Consider the following 16615-nt stretch of genomic DNA (forward strand, 5'->3'; position numbering starts at 1 on the left):
AGACCGAATCTACTTTTCGAATAAATTTGTTTGAAATTCACTGGAATGCTTTTGCTAGGTCGTCCAGGACAATATGTAGACGTCGAGCACACTGTTCACAACGGATAAATCATAGGAAAATCAAGCACATAAGTAAATGTTACCAAGGACACTGCAACTGCTGATCTTGTATAAATCAAACCTGTACCTGTGTAATTGAATTTTTCCTTAGTTTCCCGCTCGATCCAATCAATATATGAGCTTATTTTCGTGTATACTCCCGTTGATCCCATCGTACAAGGAGTTCCGAACGACACCACACCGGTTACGAGTGGTATTTCACGCCCAGTCGTATACAGCCGCTTCACGCCGATCGGACCACCGGAGTCACCCTCGCAGGTGTCCATATTTTCACTGGCCGCACAGAACTGATCACTTCGAAACCCTTCTGGCATCTCTGCCCGTTTGACAGTAATTCTCTTTGAACATTCCTTCAAATCAATTGAGCCCAGCACCACGCGCTGCAGCGTCGGACTGAGATCTTCACCAAAACCGGTTGCCCCGAATCCGATGGCGTCCATTAGCTCCGATGGTAGTTCCTTCTCTAGCCACAGACAGGCTGGACACACGGCGTTGGTATATACTACGTCTTTTTGTAGCACGATCAGCGCTATGTCAAAATACCGACGAGATCCCCGGAAGCTTGGATGGACGATCATGCGTGCGATCGCGATTTGCTGTGCAAACTCATCATCTTCAGGACTCGCTAGATCAGTATCTCCTACACGCACCGTGTCGGGGCGAATGCTGAGAATTCGATCATGTTTTAGAGAAGCATGACAATTGATCAACAACGATTCTGCGTATAATACCGTACCTTTCAGAGTCAGCGTTACAGTGCGCAGCGGTAAGCACGAACGTTTTGCTGATCAAGCTACCTCCACAAAGATAATCGATTTTAGTAGCACTACGCGTCCATCCTATAGCAACCTGCAAGGTCACAAATTTAGAGCATCTCGCACAATGGAAATATAGTAGAGAGGCAAGTTTCCTAGCCTTACCATGTGCTGGAATTCCCCTCGAAGGACTCGCACTCCACCATATCCTCCAAATGAGCCAAGCTCATCCTCCACGTTTGAGTAGAACCTTTCAGGGCAATCTGCGAAAGTGGCACCATATTATTACACAATACACTGCTGATCACAAAATGATCGATCACCTCTCATTGAAGTACGATTCATAGCATCCGGTGAAGGAGTATCGAAAAACATTGGCAACTGTCCAAGAGCCAGGGAATCTAATAGCAATACGAATGCAACACACAAAAACTTTCTATCGCGCTTCATTTTTATTTCCAAACTCCAGTATCGGCAAATAACTCTTTCAAGTGCTGTCGCCTGCCGATGATAATCAACTGATGTTATGTCTCTTCGCGGCACGACTCGTGAAGCAAGGTCGACGTCAGATGGAGTTTTAAGCTCCCAAACAGGTTTTTGGACGATTCCCGATCCGGTCATCTAGGTTCACCATTCATTGTTTTCTTTTGCATAAAAGCACGATTGATGTTAACGACACGAGCGACGAATGCAAGGTCGAATCGTTGATATTTTTTTATTCATATATTTTTAGAGTTTTACAAAGCAAGGGTATTATTTTTTACTTTCATTGCACAATTAACTTCTGTTTATTCTGCTATGTAATATCTGTAGACGTATGAATTCCCTGAATATCCTACAAATTTGTATGCAATCATTTTCTAGGTGCTAAATACAAGCCGCTCATGTAGTTTTTTAAACATGATCTCTTCCATCCACTGTAGATAGTGGGTGATTGTGGTAAAGATAATGTTACTGTCGCATCTTTCAGTCATACGGGATATTACTCCAAGAAATCGGTAGTTGCCTTCGGACACCTCGGCCATTACAGGGCCGCCGTAGTCGACCTGCAGAAAAGCACGCAAACCCAAATGTTAAGCATTCGTCAAATCTCTCTTCAGGTAGATTCTTACCTGACAGGTCCTCGGTACCAAGGACACATTACGAGCGATGCACACAAGATCGCTGGCACTGTCAACCTTCCCGGTAGTACATCGTTCTCCACGCAAAGTGGGCAGCACGTAGCTTTTCTTGGTCCTGTCAAAATCTACGATGCTGGGCTGTGTCGCAGGTATCGAAGCACCGAATCGAAGTATCAAGCTGTCCCATTCATTTTCTGGTATTGCTTTCAACGGACAGATCGGTATCGTCTCAGCGAGGTTCGCGTATTGACGTAGTTTTATGAGCGCTATATCATATCCCGGCCTGCCCGGTTTATACTTTGGATGAACGAACACGTCATCGACCGGAACACGATCGCTGTTTGCTGTAGCTGCCACAAAACTCGGTGGACCCCGGCTGGATGTAACGCAGTCTGCCGACGTTAACATGTACTGATAGTCAATGAGAAGCCCTCCACACTGGTAGATATCGGTGTCGTTACGCGTCCACAGCAGACCGTAGCGATTGCGAGGAAAAACTGGCAGATTTTTGGCCGAAATTGAAGGGTTTGTCTTACGTTCACATGCACCGGCTAAACTGGTACACACTGGGAATGAAGCGGAACAGAAATTAATCAAGGCCAATACGTCTTAGGTGACTGTCATTCGAAAGCTTACCGTCGTAGTCGAGTGACTGCCCCAGTTCCTTCTCAATCCAGTCTAAATACGCACTGATACGGGTGTATACCCCGATTGATCCCTCTGTGCACGGCGTTCCAAACGAAACTACCCCTACCACCAGAGGGAAGACATTCCCAAACGGATCGTGCCGCTCAGTTTGAATCGGTCCACCGGAATCACCCTCGCAGGTGTCCATCGTTTCACTGCCGGCGCAGAACTGATCAGCACGCAACCCCTCGGGTAACTGGCGCCGGTTCACGGGAATCCTCGAGGAGCACTCCGTCGAACTGATCGTACTCAGTGTCACCTTCTGCAAAGTCGGGCTCAGTTGTTCGCCAAACCCAAGCGCTCCGAATCCTACCGCATCCATGCGAACACCAGGTACATCCGATTCGCGCCATACACACGCGAAACACACGGCATCGCTTGGCCAGGCCTGCTCCTTCAGCTCGACCAGTGCGACATCGTAGTAATTTTTAGACTCACGATACTGCGGGTGTTTGATGAAGCGCCCGATCGCGATCTGTTGCGCCCATTCGTCGTCATCGGTACCGCCGAGATCGGTGTCACCCAAACGAACTGTATCCGGTGGAAGGCTACTCCACGTCCGGAAGAAAAAAAACAAGTTATTCCACCACACTTGAAAACAGGACACCTTGAGTTTACCTGTTGGCGTCAACGGCGCAATGAGCCGCGGTCAGGATGAACCGCCATGTTAATAAACTTCCGCCACATAGATAGTCGATGGCTCCACTCGGGCGAGTCCAGCCGATGGCGGCCATGTGTTGAAATTCTCCCCGAAAAACGCGCTCTCCACCGATTGCCTCGGTATGGACAGTCATATCGATGTCCGAAGGGAAACGTTCTTCACACTCTAGAATACAAAAAAAAAACACCTTTCTCGATCAAACTCGCAAACTTTCACCACACATAGCTACGTTATTTACCGGCAAAACTCTTTCCACTGACGTATTTATCAGGCGGGCTGTCGAAAAACTCCTGACAACGTGCTACGCACGCCATTATCAGCAATAAACTCCAACGGACGATCATTTTGCTGCCGACAAAACGTCGTTTAACTATCCCAGCTGACACAGTACTGACGGCTCTACGTCAGCGTCCTCGTGCGCATGGTGACGATTTGTTGGGAAACGTCGAAACCGGTTCTTGAAACTGGTACCACAAATAAGTCTACGTTTGAGTGCATCCCATCTGCATTAATATCCTGTTCCGATGGTAGCGTTTGTACTTTGAACGCCATCGTTGAGATGAGTAATAGCGGCTGATCGATCGCAGTTTATCATCACTCAGGGTTAGCATTGAGCGATCAGACCATTCTCAGCTGTATGGTGTATTGGGTTCTTATCACCGTTCTAGAGAGAATGCTTACAGCCAGGTTCAAGATCAGTGAAGGAAACAACAAAAAATCCCCATCAGTACTATCTGGCTGGATCTGGATTTGGACGATAATTGTGTGCGTTTGGGACGCAGATTCCCACCATTTCTCCGCTATCAACGGTCTTTCTCCCGGCCACGAGACAACCGGCAATTCATTTCCATAAAACGCTCCGTTTAAACCCCACCATTCGCGCAGTTTCATCCAATCAATCCACTATCAGAAGCGATGGCGATACGGTACGGTACGCAGGAGCGTGAACCCAGAACCGACCAGCGGAGATTAGTCAGGAGCGCGCGAGACGTACCCGCTTATCTTCAAGACACCCGGTATGGCAGGCAGGATCATGAAGCCAAACAAATTACGGCAGAATCATCAGACCGTACTCTGCACGCTTGCCTAGTAGCGATGGATGTCGGCCAGCCTCAGTCGTTTGTCGGTACTCCCGACGGACGTGTTCGCAAAGCATCCCTGGGATGATGCGCCTAGTGCGGCTATAGCAACACGTGAGCTTACTCAGCCTTACACAGTGTGTTTCTAGACGATCAATATGGCGAAGGATGAAGTCGCGATCAGTGCCAGGACCACACTGTGGTACCTCGTGTTTGTGGGTTTCGCCGTGAACTACATGATCCGCATCAACACGAACATCACGATCGTGGCAATGATCAAGCAACCAGATATGCAGTTCACTGGTGAGGTGAAGGTGGACTATGCTTGCTACGTGCCGGCGGGCAACGGCTCCACTGAGCAGTTATATACCCCCAGCACAGGGTTCAACTTATTGCGATCGCAAAAAGATCGCATCCGTTCACCGGAACAAATTTTGCTATCGCTGCTTCACGTAAGTACCAGCGGACGAACGCCTGCCTGCCTGTCGTTTATCATTTTGAGTGAAATGCTCCGTCCACTACCGGGTGATAAATTATGATATGGTGCGATATGGCGCCGTATCATCAGTGTCCATCAGATAAGTGCCTAGCTGGACCGCTAAGCCCTCGGAAAGCGTGTCTCACGATCGTAAAAGGGGGCATGATATAGGGCGACGTAATCCGCAACCTCGGCTCAGAAAAGATACCTCCACGCTTTAAGCCATCTCCATACATCCACCCGGGCATGTTTTGATTGGAAATGCGCTCCCGCGTGACATTGCCCTTGGCCTGGTACGATTCATTCCCTCTCGACAAAAAATAGTCATGCCAATTGACTCCGCAATTCATTAATGGCGCGTGATAATGGTGGCGGCACGCCTGGGGTCTAATCAGCGATTATTTTAATGGCCCTCGGTCGACGATCCTCGAGGCGTTGCTGGCAAGCTATCTGTCACACGTCTTCCCTGTGCCAAAATGCTGTCGAATGATCATCATCTCATCTGGACTCTCCATTTCGTCTTCCACAGTTAGACCTCCAGAAGCAGGGTTTCGAGTGGAGCGAGTACCAGCAGGGGTTGATTTTGGGTGCGTTTTACTGGCTACACTGGATCACCCAGATACCAGGTGGTATCCTGGCGAGACGCTATGGCACAAAGCTCGTATTTGGTGCCAGCAACGTGATCGGCTGCTGGATGTGCTGCTTGATGCCGATTGCTTCCTACTGGGACTACCGCGTGCTGGTAGTTCTGCGTGTCCTCCAGGGGCTCGTTTGCGTAAGTAGACGTCCGTTACCTTCGTATCTTTATCGTGATCTTCCTTTCGATCTCTACTCCAACAACAGGGACTGGCTTGGCCCGCCATGCACCATATGGCTGGTCAGTGGATCCCACCGAACGAGCGGAGCAAATTTGTGACGGCGTACCTTGGCAGCTCAGTCGGAGTAGCGCTCAATTTCCCACTGTTCGGGTACATCATCTCGTGGTCATCCTGGGAGTATGTATACCACTTCTGTGGTGTGTTTGGGACCGTTTGGTACGTAGCGTGGCTGTACTACGTGTACGATTCACCCGCCGAACACCCACGCATTCATCCGAGCGAGCGAAAGTACATCGAGAGCTCGCTCGGTCTTTCGGAAGCAAAGTCGTCGACATCCCAACGACAGCACGCCGAACAGCCAACACCCTGGAGGCAGATTGTGCTCTCGAAACCACTCTGGATGACGATCGTCGCGCAATGGGGAGGCATCTGGGGTTTATTCACGCTCATGACGCAAGCCCCAACATACTTCAACAACGTGCACGGATGGAACATCAAAATGACGGGATTGCTGTCGGGTATTCCTCATCTATGCCGCATGCTTTTCGCGTACGTCTTCTCGATCATTGGCGATCACCTGCTAAAGCGTGAGCTTATGTCGAGGACTGGTGTGCGGAAAATGGGTGGAACTTTGTGCTGTCTGGTGAATGGAGTATTCGTGTTTGGGCTCGCATATTCCGGCTGTAACTCACTGTTGGCGACCGTATTCTTGACCTTAGCCACCACCGTGCATGGAGCCGTATCGACGGGTCCACTGGCGAACCTCGTCGACATGAGTCCTCGGTATGCTGGTATCCTGTTAGGGTTTAGTGGCATGATCACGGTTGTGCCTGGTTTCATATCACCCATCATCGTCGGTATGCTCGGAAATGTAAGTACTGGAAATCACTTAAAGAAGCCCGAAAAGGATTGATGGAGGTGCCATTCGTTTTGCAGCACACCGTGGAGCAATGGAAGATCATTTTCCTTATCACGTCCGGTACGCTGATCGTATGTGGCGTGCTTTACATGGCGTTTGCTGACTCGACCTTACAGCCGTGGAACTCCTGTGAGGATGTGACTTCAGTGAACATCAGCGCGGACGAGTTGGAGGAGTTCAATCCATCGCAGCTTACGGTGATTCCAGTAAAGCAGGATCAACCTACCAGCGACGATCCTGAAACCGTTCGTTTGAGCTCAGTTTAGCGACAGTATTAGCCAAAGTGGAATGTTTCTTTTCCGTTCCTTGTTTTTGTCAATCTCGGTGCCAAAGTTGTGAATAAATGCAAAACTCGGAACGCAGCACGTATCCTTTGTCCTTATCGCTGGCTCTGTGAGCATGTTGTGCGGGTTTACGAAGCAGATTTTGCATCCTTGCGGTTTTGCGGCATCAGAGCGAAGTTTGTTCCCGTGGAAGCGACAACGAGAAGCTGCCCGGAAGCGGCTCATGCATATGCAAGTGACACACTCAATGTACGGGAATCTATAATGCAACGCTCCAAACCATCTCCTGGCGCTGGGGTTGGAGAGTACCTCCGTGGTCTTAACTTCATTTCAGCACGCCTTCATCGAGACGCTCGAGTGCGCTTGTCAGCGACCTGGTTGCGTCCCGCGGGCACATCAATGGCCACACCGAGGTGCGTTAAACGAGATACGCCAATGTAACCCACGCACTTCACGGTGGGCGAAGATTTCCACCCGCGACACAGGAGCACATCCACGGCCATGGGGCCGATAAAATATTCAAACGCAGTAAAAGACACTTTTATGCCCATCATACATTGCGGAAATTTATGTTTATTTGATTTCGATACCATTTTGCGATACCGAGAACCTCGGGAAGCCAGGGTGGCGTATCGTGGCACAGTGCCTTACGTATCCTTGCTCTCGTGGCTCCGGGTGATCCTGGCGAACAAGGGGCGACAGAAGGTTTTCAATAAGTCTTCGCTATTGCTTGTCGCCGTCGTCGTTTTTTACTTCATATCCTTTTTTTCAAAAGATCCATTTTAGATGCGGATCCCCGGGCACGGTTAACGAAGGTGACACTGCGCTGAAATATGGCCGTCTAGTGATGTCTTTATCCGACCAATTCTTCGACGTCACCCGCGCTAATGGATATCGAACGGAGTGCGTTAGATCGGTTCACTTCCAAACGAATGGACGAGTGTGTTATCCTTTCTCGTATTTTTCATGAGCTATTACGGTGCTCGAGCATTTTTGTGATATATTTCACACCCACGCCCATGGTTCGTTCTTTGCGAAATGATTAAATTTATAACGATGCCAATGGCAGAAATTTGACATATGGAGCACAATTTGCAACTCCACGCTTAATATCTTTCCGAGCGCCGTTTCGGAGGCGTTCCACAAAATAACAAACGACAACCATTACCATTAGCCGTTATCACGTATCATTTATCCCGTGGTGAAGAGGCCGCATCATCCGGTTATTCTGGATGGCGTTGTGCCGATCAAAATCGTAACGAATGGTAATTTGATTGGCTGTCAAGTGGCGCATTAAGCCCACCTACCCGAGGTACGAGATGGCATTCCTATATGGCCTACCATTTTACTACTTTCGCTGAAAGCGTGCGAATGTTATAAAAAGGATCCCCTGGATCGTAATCGGTCGATTCGTAACGGAGCGTGTTTTCAATCCTGCTTTGGATCCTGGCACCGTAAAACGTGTATCCGTCATAAAACCCCTGATGCACTTGCGGAACGGGTAAGCTACAATAAAGCACGAACAGGATCCCACCGAGCAGTGTGCAGCTCGACATGCCACACACCACCTTTGCATTCATTTGTATCCTTGCAGGATACAACTCCAGGACACACGTTCACGTTTTGTTTAGAGGTTTTTTTAGCCCCCTCCAATTTATCACCTTCAAAAGTGTGCCTCATTTTTCAATACGCCACCGTGTATGCTTTCATTGCTGGGTTGGTTGCGAAAGCCACCGGACAAGCACACACGCGTTGCGACATACGGGATCATAAAACTCCAAATTCCCACCGGAGCGCGCCAATGTTTCGCAACATCGGAGAACTCCTTCACTCCGACCGAGGCCCGGCGGCGACTTTCGCCAGGAACAAAAAATCGCACCACGTGTGGTTTTTTCGTGCGCGCGAAACAACAACCACCCGGCCATTGCGCGAATGAAAAATTGAAATACGTATCCTTCTCCCACCCAACACAAGGATGTGGCGGTGTGTCCTCTGGCAAAACGTGGGTAAATTGATTTCCCCATCCGGCTGCGATTCCGACGGGGATCAGTGGTGGGTTTTGTTTATTTTTATTGTTAGCTTCGGGAAAAGGCGCGTAATTCTCGAGTCAATTCCGCCCAGGAGGGTGGTAGGCGCCTTCAGCATTTCCCGGGAACGCGGGTTTGGTTGGTGTTTATGATTATGGAAGCTTGATTGGAAGTTAGTGTGATTGAATGAGAGATGACGTTCCATCGATAACATGGGGTGTTGTGCGAGTTGTGTTATTTTTACTTGCTCACAGTGACGATATTCCACCGGATTTGGTTGCTTTACAACTTGTAAGATAAGCATAAAAGAGCTACTCGAAAAGGTGCATGTGTGCGTCTCGCGTAAAGCATGATGGTTAGATCTCGGATGAATGTATTTTCTGAATCAACCTGTTGTCAAACAGCTCTTTCACACGTGACAAATTCAAACCCAACCGTTTTCCAGTTTTTTGGTCTCTCAAGGATAATACGGCTCAACGTACGGCTCGCCCTCCAAAGTCGGGGAATTTTCCTCAAATATTTATACCGCATCTCAACCCCCAACGCCAGGAATGGGCTGACACGGATGAGTAAGTGTAAAACTTTCCAAAACCCATCATCAACCCGTTTCCTAGCAAACAGCAAACAGGCGCCACCTTCTATCTCCGGGAACGGGAACCCACGAAAGGGGCACCGGGTTTGCAAAAAGACGGTGCAAACTTTTATTTTAAATGTAATATGTTAAAAAGGACATTTTTCAAAACTCCCGTGAGGGACATTTATTTGCTTATAATGTAAGTAAATGTTTTTTATCCCCGGAATCGGTTACGGTCGAGGGTTGCCCGCTGCCTGAGGCTGACTTCCCACGGTTAAAGCTCGAAAACCCAAAACAAACGCGACGGTCCGATCTTCGTCCCTGTTGCCCTGGCGTTTTGGGGTAGGATGTGAGCAAACCGATACGTACGCCTTTTCCGGGCCACATGAGCAAACACACATACTGCGTTTACGGTTCACGTAAACGGAACTGACGCTGGGTTACCTGACATCGTCCGTACCGTCTAAACACGGTATCTTCTGACGTGGAAAGAGGGGTTTTCCTGGCGCACTGTCCAGTGGGCGGATGTCGTACCGTGATAGTTTTTATACGTTTCGTGTTCTCCAACTCGTCCACTTCTGCGAAACGAGATACGATGGATGCATAAAAACCACAAGTTTGGCGGGGATTCTGGGTGTTTTGTCACATTCCTTCGATAATTTAAGAGCTGACATACATCGTACGGACACATGCTTTCGTGAAAGCGAGCAATAGGAACCCGGACATCCTGGAAAAGGCATCAGGAACACAACATGTATTCGATGGGAAAGTTTTTAGAATTTACGACAGGACTAGACGCTCAGAAGTAAGATTAAAAAACAAGGTATTTTTCGCGTACTAGCTTATGCAGTTGAGCCTATCGTAAATTATCAACCAGACTAGATGTAGAATCCACAAAGTTTTTTTTCTAACGGAAAATAAACAGCAAGTTTTCTTGAAATTTGAATAATACGAAACCGTGAACGGGAACGTAAGCACTAGCTATACAAACAACCATACAAGCACATGCGCACAAAATGCTTGCATGCAAGTTGCATCCATATTGCACACAGTGCACAACAATTGGCCCCGCATTACTACGATGATATACCTATATACCTTACATGTTAATTTCAATACCATCTTCATTTAGTAAAAATTTTGGTTTATTACACATAAAACGTGACAGCACACAATTTATAAAAAAATAGCTTTACATTTATTCACCCACCTTCGATGGTTACCTTCCAGCTTCCGCAGCAGCTCTTTTCAGGTTTGCCGTGTTAACGGTCCGCGTGACGCCGGACATACCGTCAATGAACTTCGTCCGGAAAAGTACGTTCGCGTTATTGAACATACCGTCCTTCAGCGACACGATGATAAACTGCGAGTTGGTGAAGTGCGCCTTCAACATGTTGCCAATGTTCTGCGTGTGGGACAGATCAAGCGCCGCGTCCACCTCGTCCAGAATGTACAGCGGTGCCGGTTTGTACTTCAGCATAGCCAAGATCAACGAGAGGGCCACAAGCGACCGCTGACCACCGCTCAGCTCCGTCAGCGATTCCTTCCACATCCCGTTGAAACCGACCTTCACCTCGAGCCCCTTCATAAAACTCACGCCATCGGGCGGAACCAGCTTCGCCTGTGTTCCCGGCAGCAGCGTGCTGAAGATGCTGCCAAAGTTTTCGTCCACCTCGCTCCAAGCCACCTTCAGCTTTTTCTTCTTCTCCTCGTCCAGATCGTTGATGATGGCCTGAATTTTATTCTTGTCATCCTCCACCACCTTCTTGCGGCGCATCACCTCCTTGTACTGGTCCTCTTCTCGTTCGAGCAGCACCATCGCTTTCTGGTTCACGTTCCGGCTCATCTTGTCCTTTGAATCCTGCAGCTTTTTCAGCTTCCGACCTGCTTCCTGCGGGTCCTCTTTGTTGTAGTCATACCGCGTGTTTTTCACGCCGAAAAACTCCTTATCCTCCGGTATCCACGGGTACTTCTCCTCCATCCCGCTGATCCGATCGTACCCGTCCTTGTTTTCGTTCCGCACCTTGGTGATTTCATTTTCTTTCTTCTTTATTTCGAGCTTCAGCTCATCGTTTTGCTTAAGAAGCTTGTCACGCTGGTGATACTTCCCCTTCAGTTCCTTGTTCTGCGCATTCATGGCCTCTTTGTGTTGTTTGATCTGCTGTTTCAATGCCGTTACTGCCGCCGTCATTTGGTCGCTCGTACCGCTCACTTCCGTCAGCCGTTCCTGCAGACCGACGATCTGCTGTTCCAGCGCAACGGCTTGCTCTTTCGCCGCCACAATGCCCTTCTGCAGCTCTTCAATTTCGAGCTTCAATGTTTCAAAATCTTGCTCGTGCTTCTTCCAGTTCTTGCGACTTTCCTCGCTTTTCTTCTTCGTGCGCTTCAGGTCGTCCTCGGCGGCTTTAAGCTCACGCTCACGGTGCCCTTTTCCGTCGGCAATCTTGAACTGCAGGTCTTTCACCTTAGCGTTGCACTGGGTTTGCGTCTGTCGAGCATCGACCATGGATTGTTGCAGTGTTTCTGAGGAACGTAAGAGAACACCAATATACCTGTGCTATTCGGCATGGAGAGCCCTTCAGTATTTACCTAATTTCTGCTTTAACTGCTCGATTTCTTCCTGCGTCTGTTGGAATGATGTCTGAGCCAGCCGTTGCTTTAGGTTGTTCAACTCGTAGTTGAGCATATCGTGTTGCTCCTTCAGATGGCCGAAACGTTGGGCAGTTTTCTCAATATTGCTGTAAAAATAGACCACCCGTTAATCTTCATCGGAACATCACCACGATCAAGCCATGCATACCCCATTTCGGCACAAATTTCTCGCAGTTCAGCTTCTTTCTGTTGCAGAACAGCTTGTAACTTGTTGATTTCAGCCACCTCCAAAAGGACGGCGTTTCCTTTGGCTCGGGCACCACCGGACAGGGTACCACCTGGATCGACCACGTCCCCGTCGAGAGTAACAGATCGCGTCATGATGCGTGGATGGTACGTGATCTTCTTCGCCACGTTCAGATCCTTCACGATGAACGAATGTCCAAACGCGAACCGCATCGCCTTTTCGACCTGTGGATCGTAGCTAACACACGACAGCGCAGTGGCCACGTTTTCCTTTCCCACCAATTCCTCCGCGAAACGTGCCACCGATGGATCGATTTCGCGACCCGTGATCTTGTTCAATGGAATCATGGTTGTGCGAGTCTGAAGCTGCCCCTTCTGCAGAAGCTTTTTGCTCGTCATGTCCGTGTCAGTGATGACAGAGTACAAGTTACCACCGGCGACGGTTCCCAGGGCTTGAGCGAACTTGGGATCCTTCACGGTGACCAGCTTTGCAACCATTCCTTTGACCGAGCTGCGATCGAAGCCTGGTTCTGGGTCGCGGTACTGCAACTCCCAGCGATGCGCATTCCGTCGGTCCAGATCCGAACGAAGGCCTCGAATTTCGGACTGCAGCGCTTGCTTCCGGGAGGACAACGACTCAATGGAACCCTCTTCATACCCCGTCGATTGCAGCTCTCGCTCGATCTGGCCGATCTGTCCCTCGACCTTCGTCAGTTTCCGTTTATCTTCCAGGTACGCCGCATCGCTGCTATTCATGTCCTTTTGCTTATCCCGGAGCAACTGTTGCGAGTGTTTCAGCTCCATCTCCGATTGCTTAATGGTCGTGGCCGCTTCGGCAGACTTTTGCTTCGCGGAAATCAACTGATCCTGAAGCGTGGCCGCTTCGCCGTCCTCGTTTGTCGACAGACCTGCAGAGACAGCCTCCAAGTGTTTTTGGGCTGCTGCGAACGAATTGGCATCTGTCTCGCACGCATCCTTGAGCGTTTGAAACATTTCCCCGCGACGTTGCATCTCCGCTTCCTTTCCCGCTAGCGCTTGCTCATCGTCCCGGATGCTTTTGTGAAGATTTTTCAGTTTCCGCTGTTCGACACCTATGCTGTCCTTTACATTGTTTCGGTCCGCGGATACGGTCGCTTCTTTTTTGCTCTCCGCTGCTAGTTCCTTCTCCAACTCGCCCAACATCCCACCTCCCTCGGTATCGATGCGTTCCTGCATCGACTTGGCCTCCTGTTCGAGGTTCTCCGCTGTTGAGCTGTTTGATTCGATTTTCTTTTCGCTGTCGCCGATGGCCGATTGGAGGGTGGCGATCGCCTTTTCTGAATCCTCTACGTTTTTGCATAACTGCAGGTACCGATACGAGACGTACAGCCGCGTCAGATACTCAATGTCACGACAAACCTTCTGAAACTCGATGTAATGTTCGCGCTCCTTGCGCAACTTCTCGAGCTTGGGTTCGATCTCCTCCCGTATGACCGCGTACAGCTCGTTCAGCTTGGCATCCTTCTTCTCGATCAGTTTTAGTGCGGTGTCACGTTTCGCCTCGTACATACTTGTGCCGGCCGCTTCCTCGATCATTGACAGAATCTCGTGCGGCTTCATGTTCAGCACTTTCGTGATGCGGCCCTGCATGATGAGAAAGTTCGGATTGTTCACGTTCAGCTGCACCGAACAGAACAGATCCTGTACCCGCTTGTTCTGCACCGATTTGCCATTGATGAGGTATTTATTCTTTCCGCCCACAACGATCTGTCGTGTGATCGAGATTTCTCGACAGTGCTCATAACCGATTGGGCACTGGTTCTGGTTCGAGTTGTCGAAAATCAGGGTCACAGTCGCTTTGGTTATTCCGGCCTGGCCGCTTTTGTACACCAGATCCTGCAGCGATGTTGCGCGAACCTACGATAGAAATTCAAAACCCCGTTTTCACGATCATTTAATATGATGTGACGTGCGAAAAAAAAGGCGGCAAAACCGGGCACGAGGCGCTCGAGTTGAGGAATCCGGTACTTACGTGGACCAGGTTTGAGATGCCGAGCACGAAGCAGATCGAATCTAAAATGTTCGATTTTCCCGTCCCGTTGAGGCCTGTGATGGCGTTGAATTCTGGATCAAATCCCTGAACTTCCGTGCGTCTCCCGTAGGATTTGAATCCGTCGATGACGATCGATTTGATGTACATTTTGAAGCATTTAAATTTCGTAACATAAACGCTGGTACTGCTTTATCGGCTTGGCGTGTTTTCACCCAAAAACGCAACGCAATGTCACTTATTCACGATGCTGAAATATCTGAGTACGGTTTATTTTTGCTACGAGCAAAAAGCGTCTGTTTAGACGCTATCATTAGTTCTTCTTATTGTTGCTGTTCTTTGAACGATCCGGTAATGAATTTGCTATCCTAGGGTCGTTTATTTCAAACTACTTTTCTCGTGGACGCAAGCTATGATGTTTGTGTGACTGTATTACTACTTAAAATTGCAGTTTACCACTGAAAAAAAGGTTTTGATCAATTTTTAACTAAAAATTTCTATTTAATTATCCAGTGAACTCTGTTCCCTCCAAAGCTTTCGCGCGTACACACACATTCGTATTGACGTAGCTAACGTCAGACATGACGCGTCGTCAGTTGATTTTAAAATTCTCGTAACCGCCTCTTGGTTGCATTCAAACACGTGTTTCTTTACTCAAAGAAAACCCAATTCGAATTGCACGTGACCGTACTTACATGATGTAAAACAAGCTAAATGCGACGAAAATTAACTCAACATTGGCGTGGCTTTAATGCAGCGTTCTTTTGTTGTTGAAATATGTTACTTGTATGAAAGAGAAAGCATGTTTTGTTTACTATAGCTTTCTTGCTCATGGTGACATAGGCGCGACTTCGAAAAGCGGTTTTATTTGAATGGTTTCGAACATTTCGAGTTCGAACCAATTAACCGACGAAATATATTGATTTTTTTAAGTGCAAACAGAGGCACAGTTTTTGAAAGAAGCCAAACAAAAGCTTTTTAAGGATTTAGCAAATATAATAAAAAAGAAAAAAAATGTTCGGATGATTATATCATTTCGTTCACATTGAGCAACAGCACTATTCGAATTTGGTATGCGAGCGTGCTCTGACGGAAGCAATCTGCCTACCTCACATCAATGACAGCTATCTAAAATCATACTCACCACTGTCAAATTTAGTTCAGTGGTTCCGGAAGCGTTTCCTTTCCTTTTCTATTTTGTTGTGCTGCGAATCCAACATGCCAAAGGCAAGTGCTGCAAATTTTTGTTAAAATATGCGATATTTCTGGCGGTGCGCTTGTGAAATGTGTCCTAATTTACTCCCGATGATCTTTTATTACAGGCACGCAAGGAAAAAGTTAACGCTGTCCAGGTTTTCGGCCGCAAGGTAAGCATGAAGTGTCAGGCCACCGACGGCATACAGCAAGCCGCTGCGTGGAAGTACTGCCGGGTGAAGCGGTAAGGAAGTAGTGCTTAGTAACTGAAGTGAATTCGTCAATTTGCAGAAAACCGCCACCGCTGTTGCATACTGCAAGCGCGGCAAGGGTCTTTTGCGAGTCAATGGCCGCCCACTGGATCAGATTGAACCGAAAATCCTGCGCTACAAGCTGCAGGAGCCGCTGCTTCTGCTGGGCAAGGAAAAGTTCGCCGGTGTTGACATCCGTATTCGCGTGAACGGTGGTGGTCATGTCGCTCAGATCTACGCCATCCGCCAGGCCGTTTCTAAGGCCCTGGTTTCGTTCTACCAGAAGTACGTGGATGAAGCGTCGCGCAAGGAACTGAAGGACATTCTAACGCAGTACGACCGAACGCTGCTGGTTGCTGACCCGCGTCGCTGCGAGCCGAAGAAGTTCGGAGGTCCAGGTGCCCGCGCCCGGTACCAGAAGTCGTACCGTTAAGGTACCAACTTTTACCTATCCGTGTTGTGTTGGTTGTCGCTCAAGCTGTCCTTCGCATCGTTTGCCGGCATTCGTTTCGGGTTCAAATGAGGTGGTGTTGGCCGCTTGGGCGCCACTCGATGTGACAATTTATTATCTCCATAAGATTACGCGTATATTGCTTCGAGCAAACACATGAGGAGAAGGAATAAACGGAGAACATCTGTACAATCTTACGGAATCAGCGGTTGTTCTATTTAGTCAGGCCGTGGTTTGAGCTACCACCGAAATTATACGAGAAATTTATTTTTTGTTTCTTCGTCTAAGTTCAATTAGTCGTTAACATTTTTTCCATAAGAAAAAGAGTA

At 48.5% G+C, this 16615-nt stretch overlaps 3 protein-coding genes across 3 annotated transcripts; 2 read left to right on the forward strand and 1 right to left on the reverse strand.

The window, feature by feature from the left end:
• The first annotated feature begins 4581 nt into the window (after positions 1-4581).
• Positions 4582-6987, forward strand: LOC128720390 (sialin). Its single transcript, XM_053814058.1, has 4 exons — positions 4582-4875; positions 5431-5676; positions 5745-6590; positions 6656-6987. Exons 1-4 carry the CDS (start codon positions 4582-4584, stop codon positions 6902-6904), a joined length of 1635 nt encoding a protein of 544 aa, XP_053670033.1. The 3' UTR covers positions 6905-6987.
• A 3755-nt stretch (positions 6988-10742) lies between these two features.
• On the reverse strand, positions 10743-14540 carry LOC128720384 (structural maintenance of chromosomes protein 2). The gene is made up of 4 exons (XM_053814053.1): positions 14373-14540; positions 12324-14257; positions 12113-12261; positions 10743-12046 (listed from the first exon to the last, which is right to left on the reverse strand). The coding sequence occupies exons 1-4, from the start codon at positions 14538-14540 to the stop codon at positions 10743-10745; spliced, it is 3555 nt and encodes a 1184-aa protein (XP_053670028.1).
• Positions 14541-15572: 1032 nt separating this feature from the next.
• On the forward strand, positions 15573-16488 carry LOC128720395 (40S ribosomal protein S16). Its single transcript, XM_053814064.1, has 3 exons — positions 15573-15617; positions 15713-15757; positions 15876-16488. Exons 1-3 carry the CDS (start codon positions 15609-15611, stop codon positions 16266-16268), a joined length of 447 nt encoding a protein of 148 aa, XP_053670039.1. The 5' UTR covers positions 15573-15608; the 3' UTR covers positions 16269-16488.
• The last annotated feature ends 127 nt before the right edge of the window (positions 16489-16615 follow it).

The sequence above is a fragment of the Anopheles nili genome, chromosome 2, assembly GCF_943737925.1.
Source record: "Anopheles nili chromosome 2, idAnoNiliSN_F5_01, whole genome shotgun sequence".
Taxonomy (NCBI): domain Eukaryota; kingdom Metazoa; phylum Arthropoda; class Insecta; order Diptera; family Culicidae; genus Anopheles; species Anopheles nili.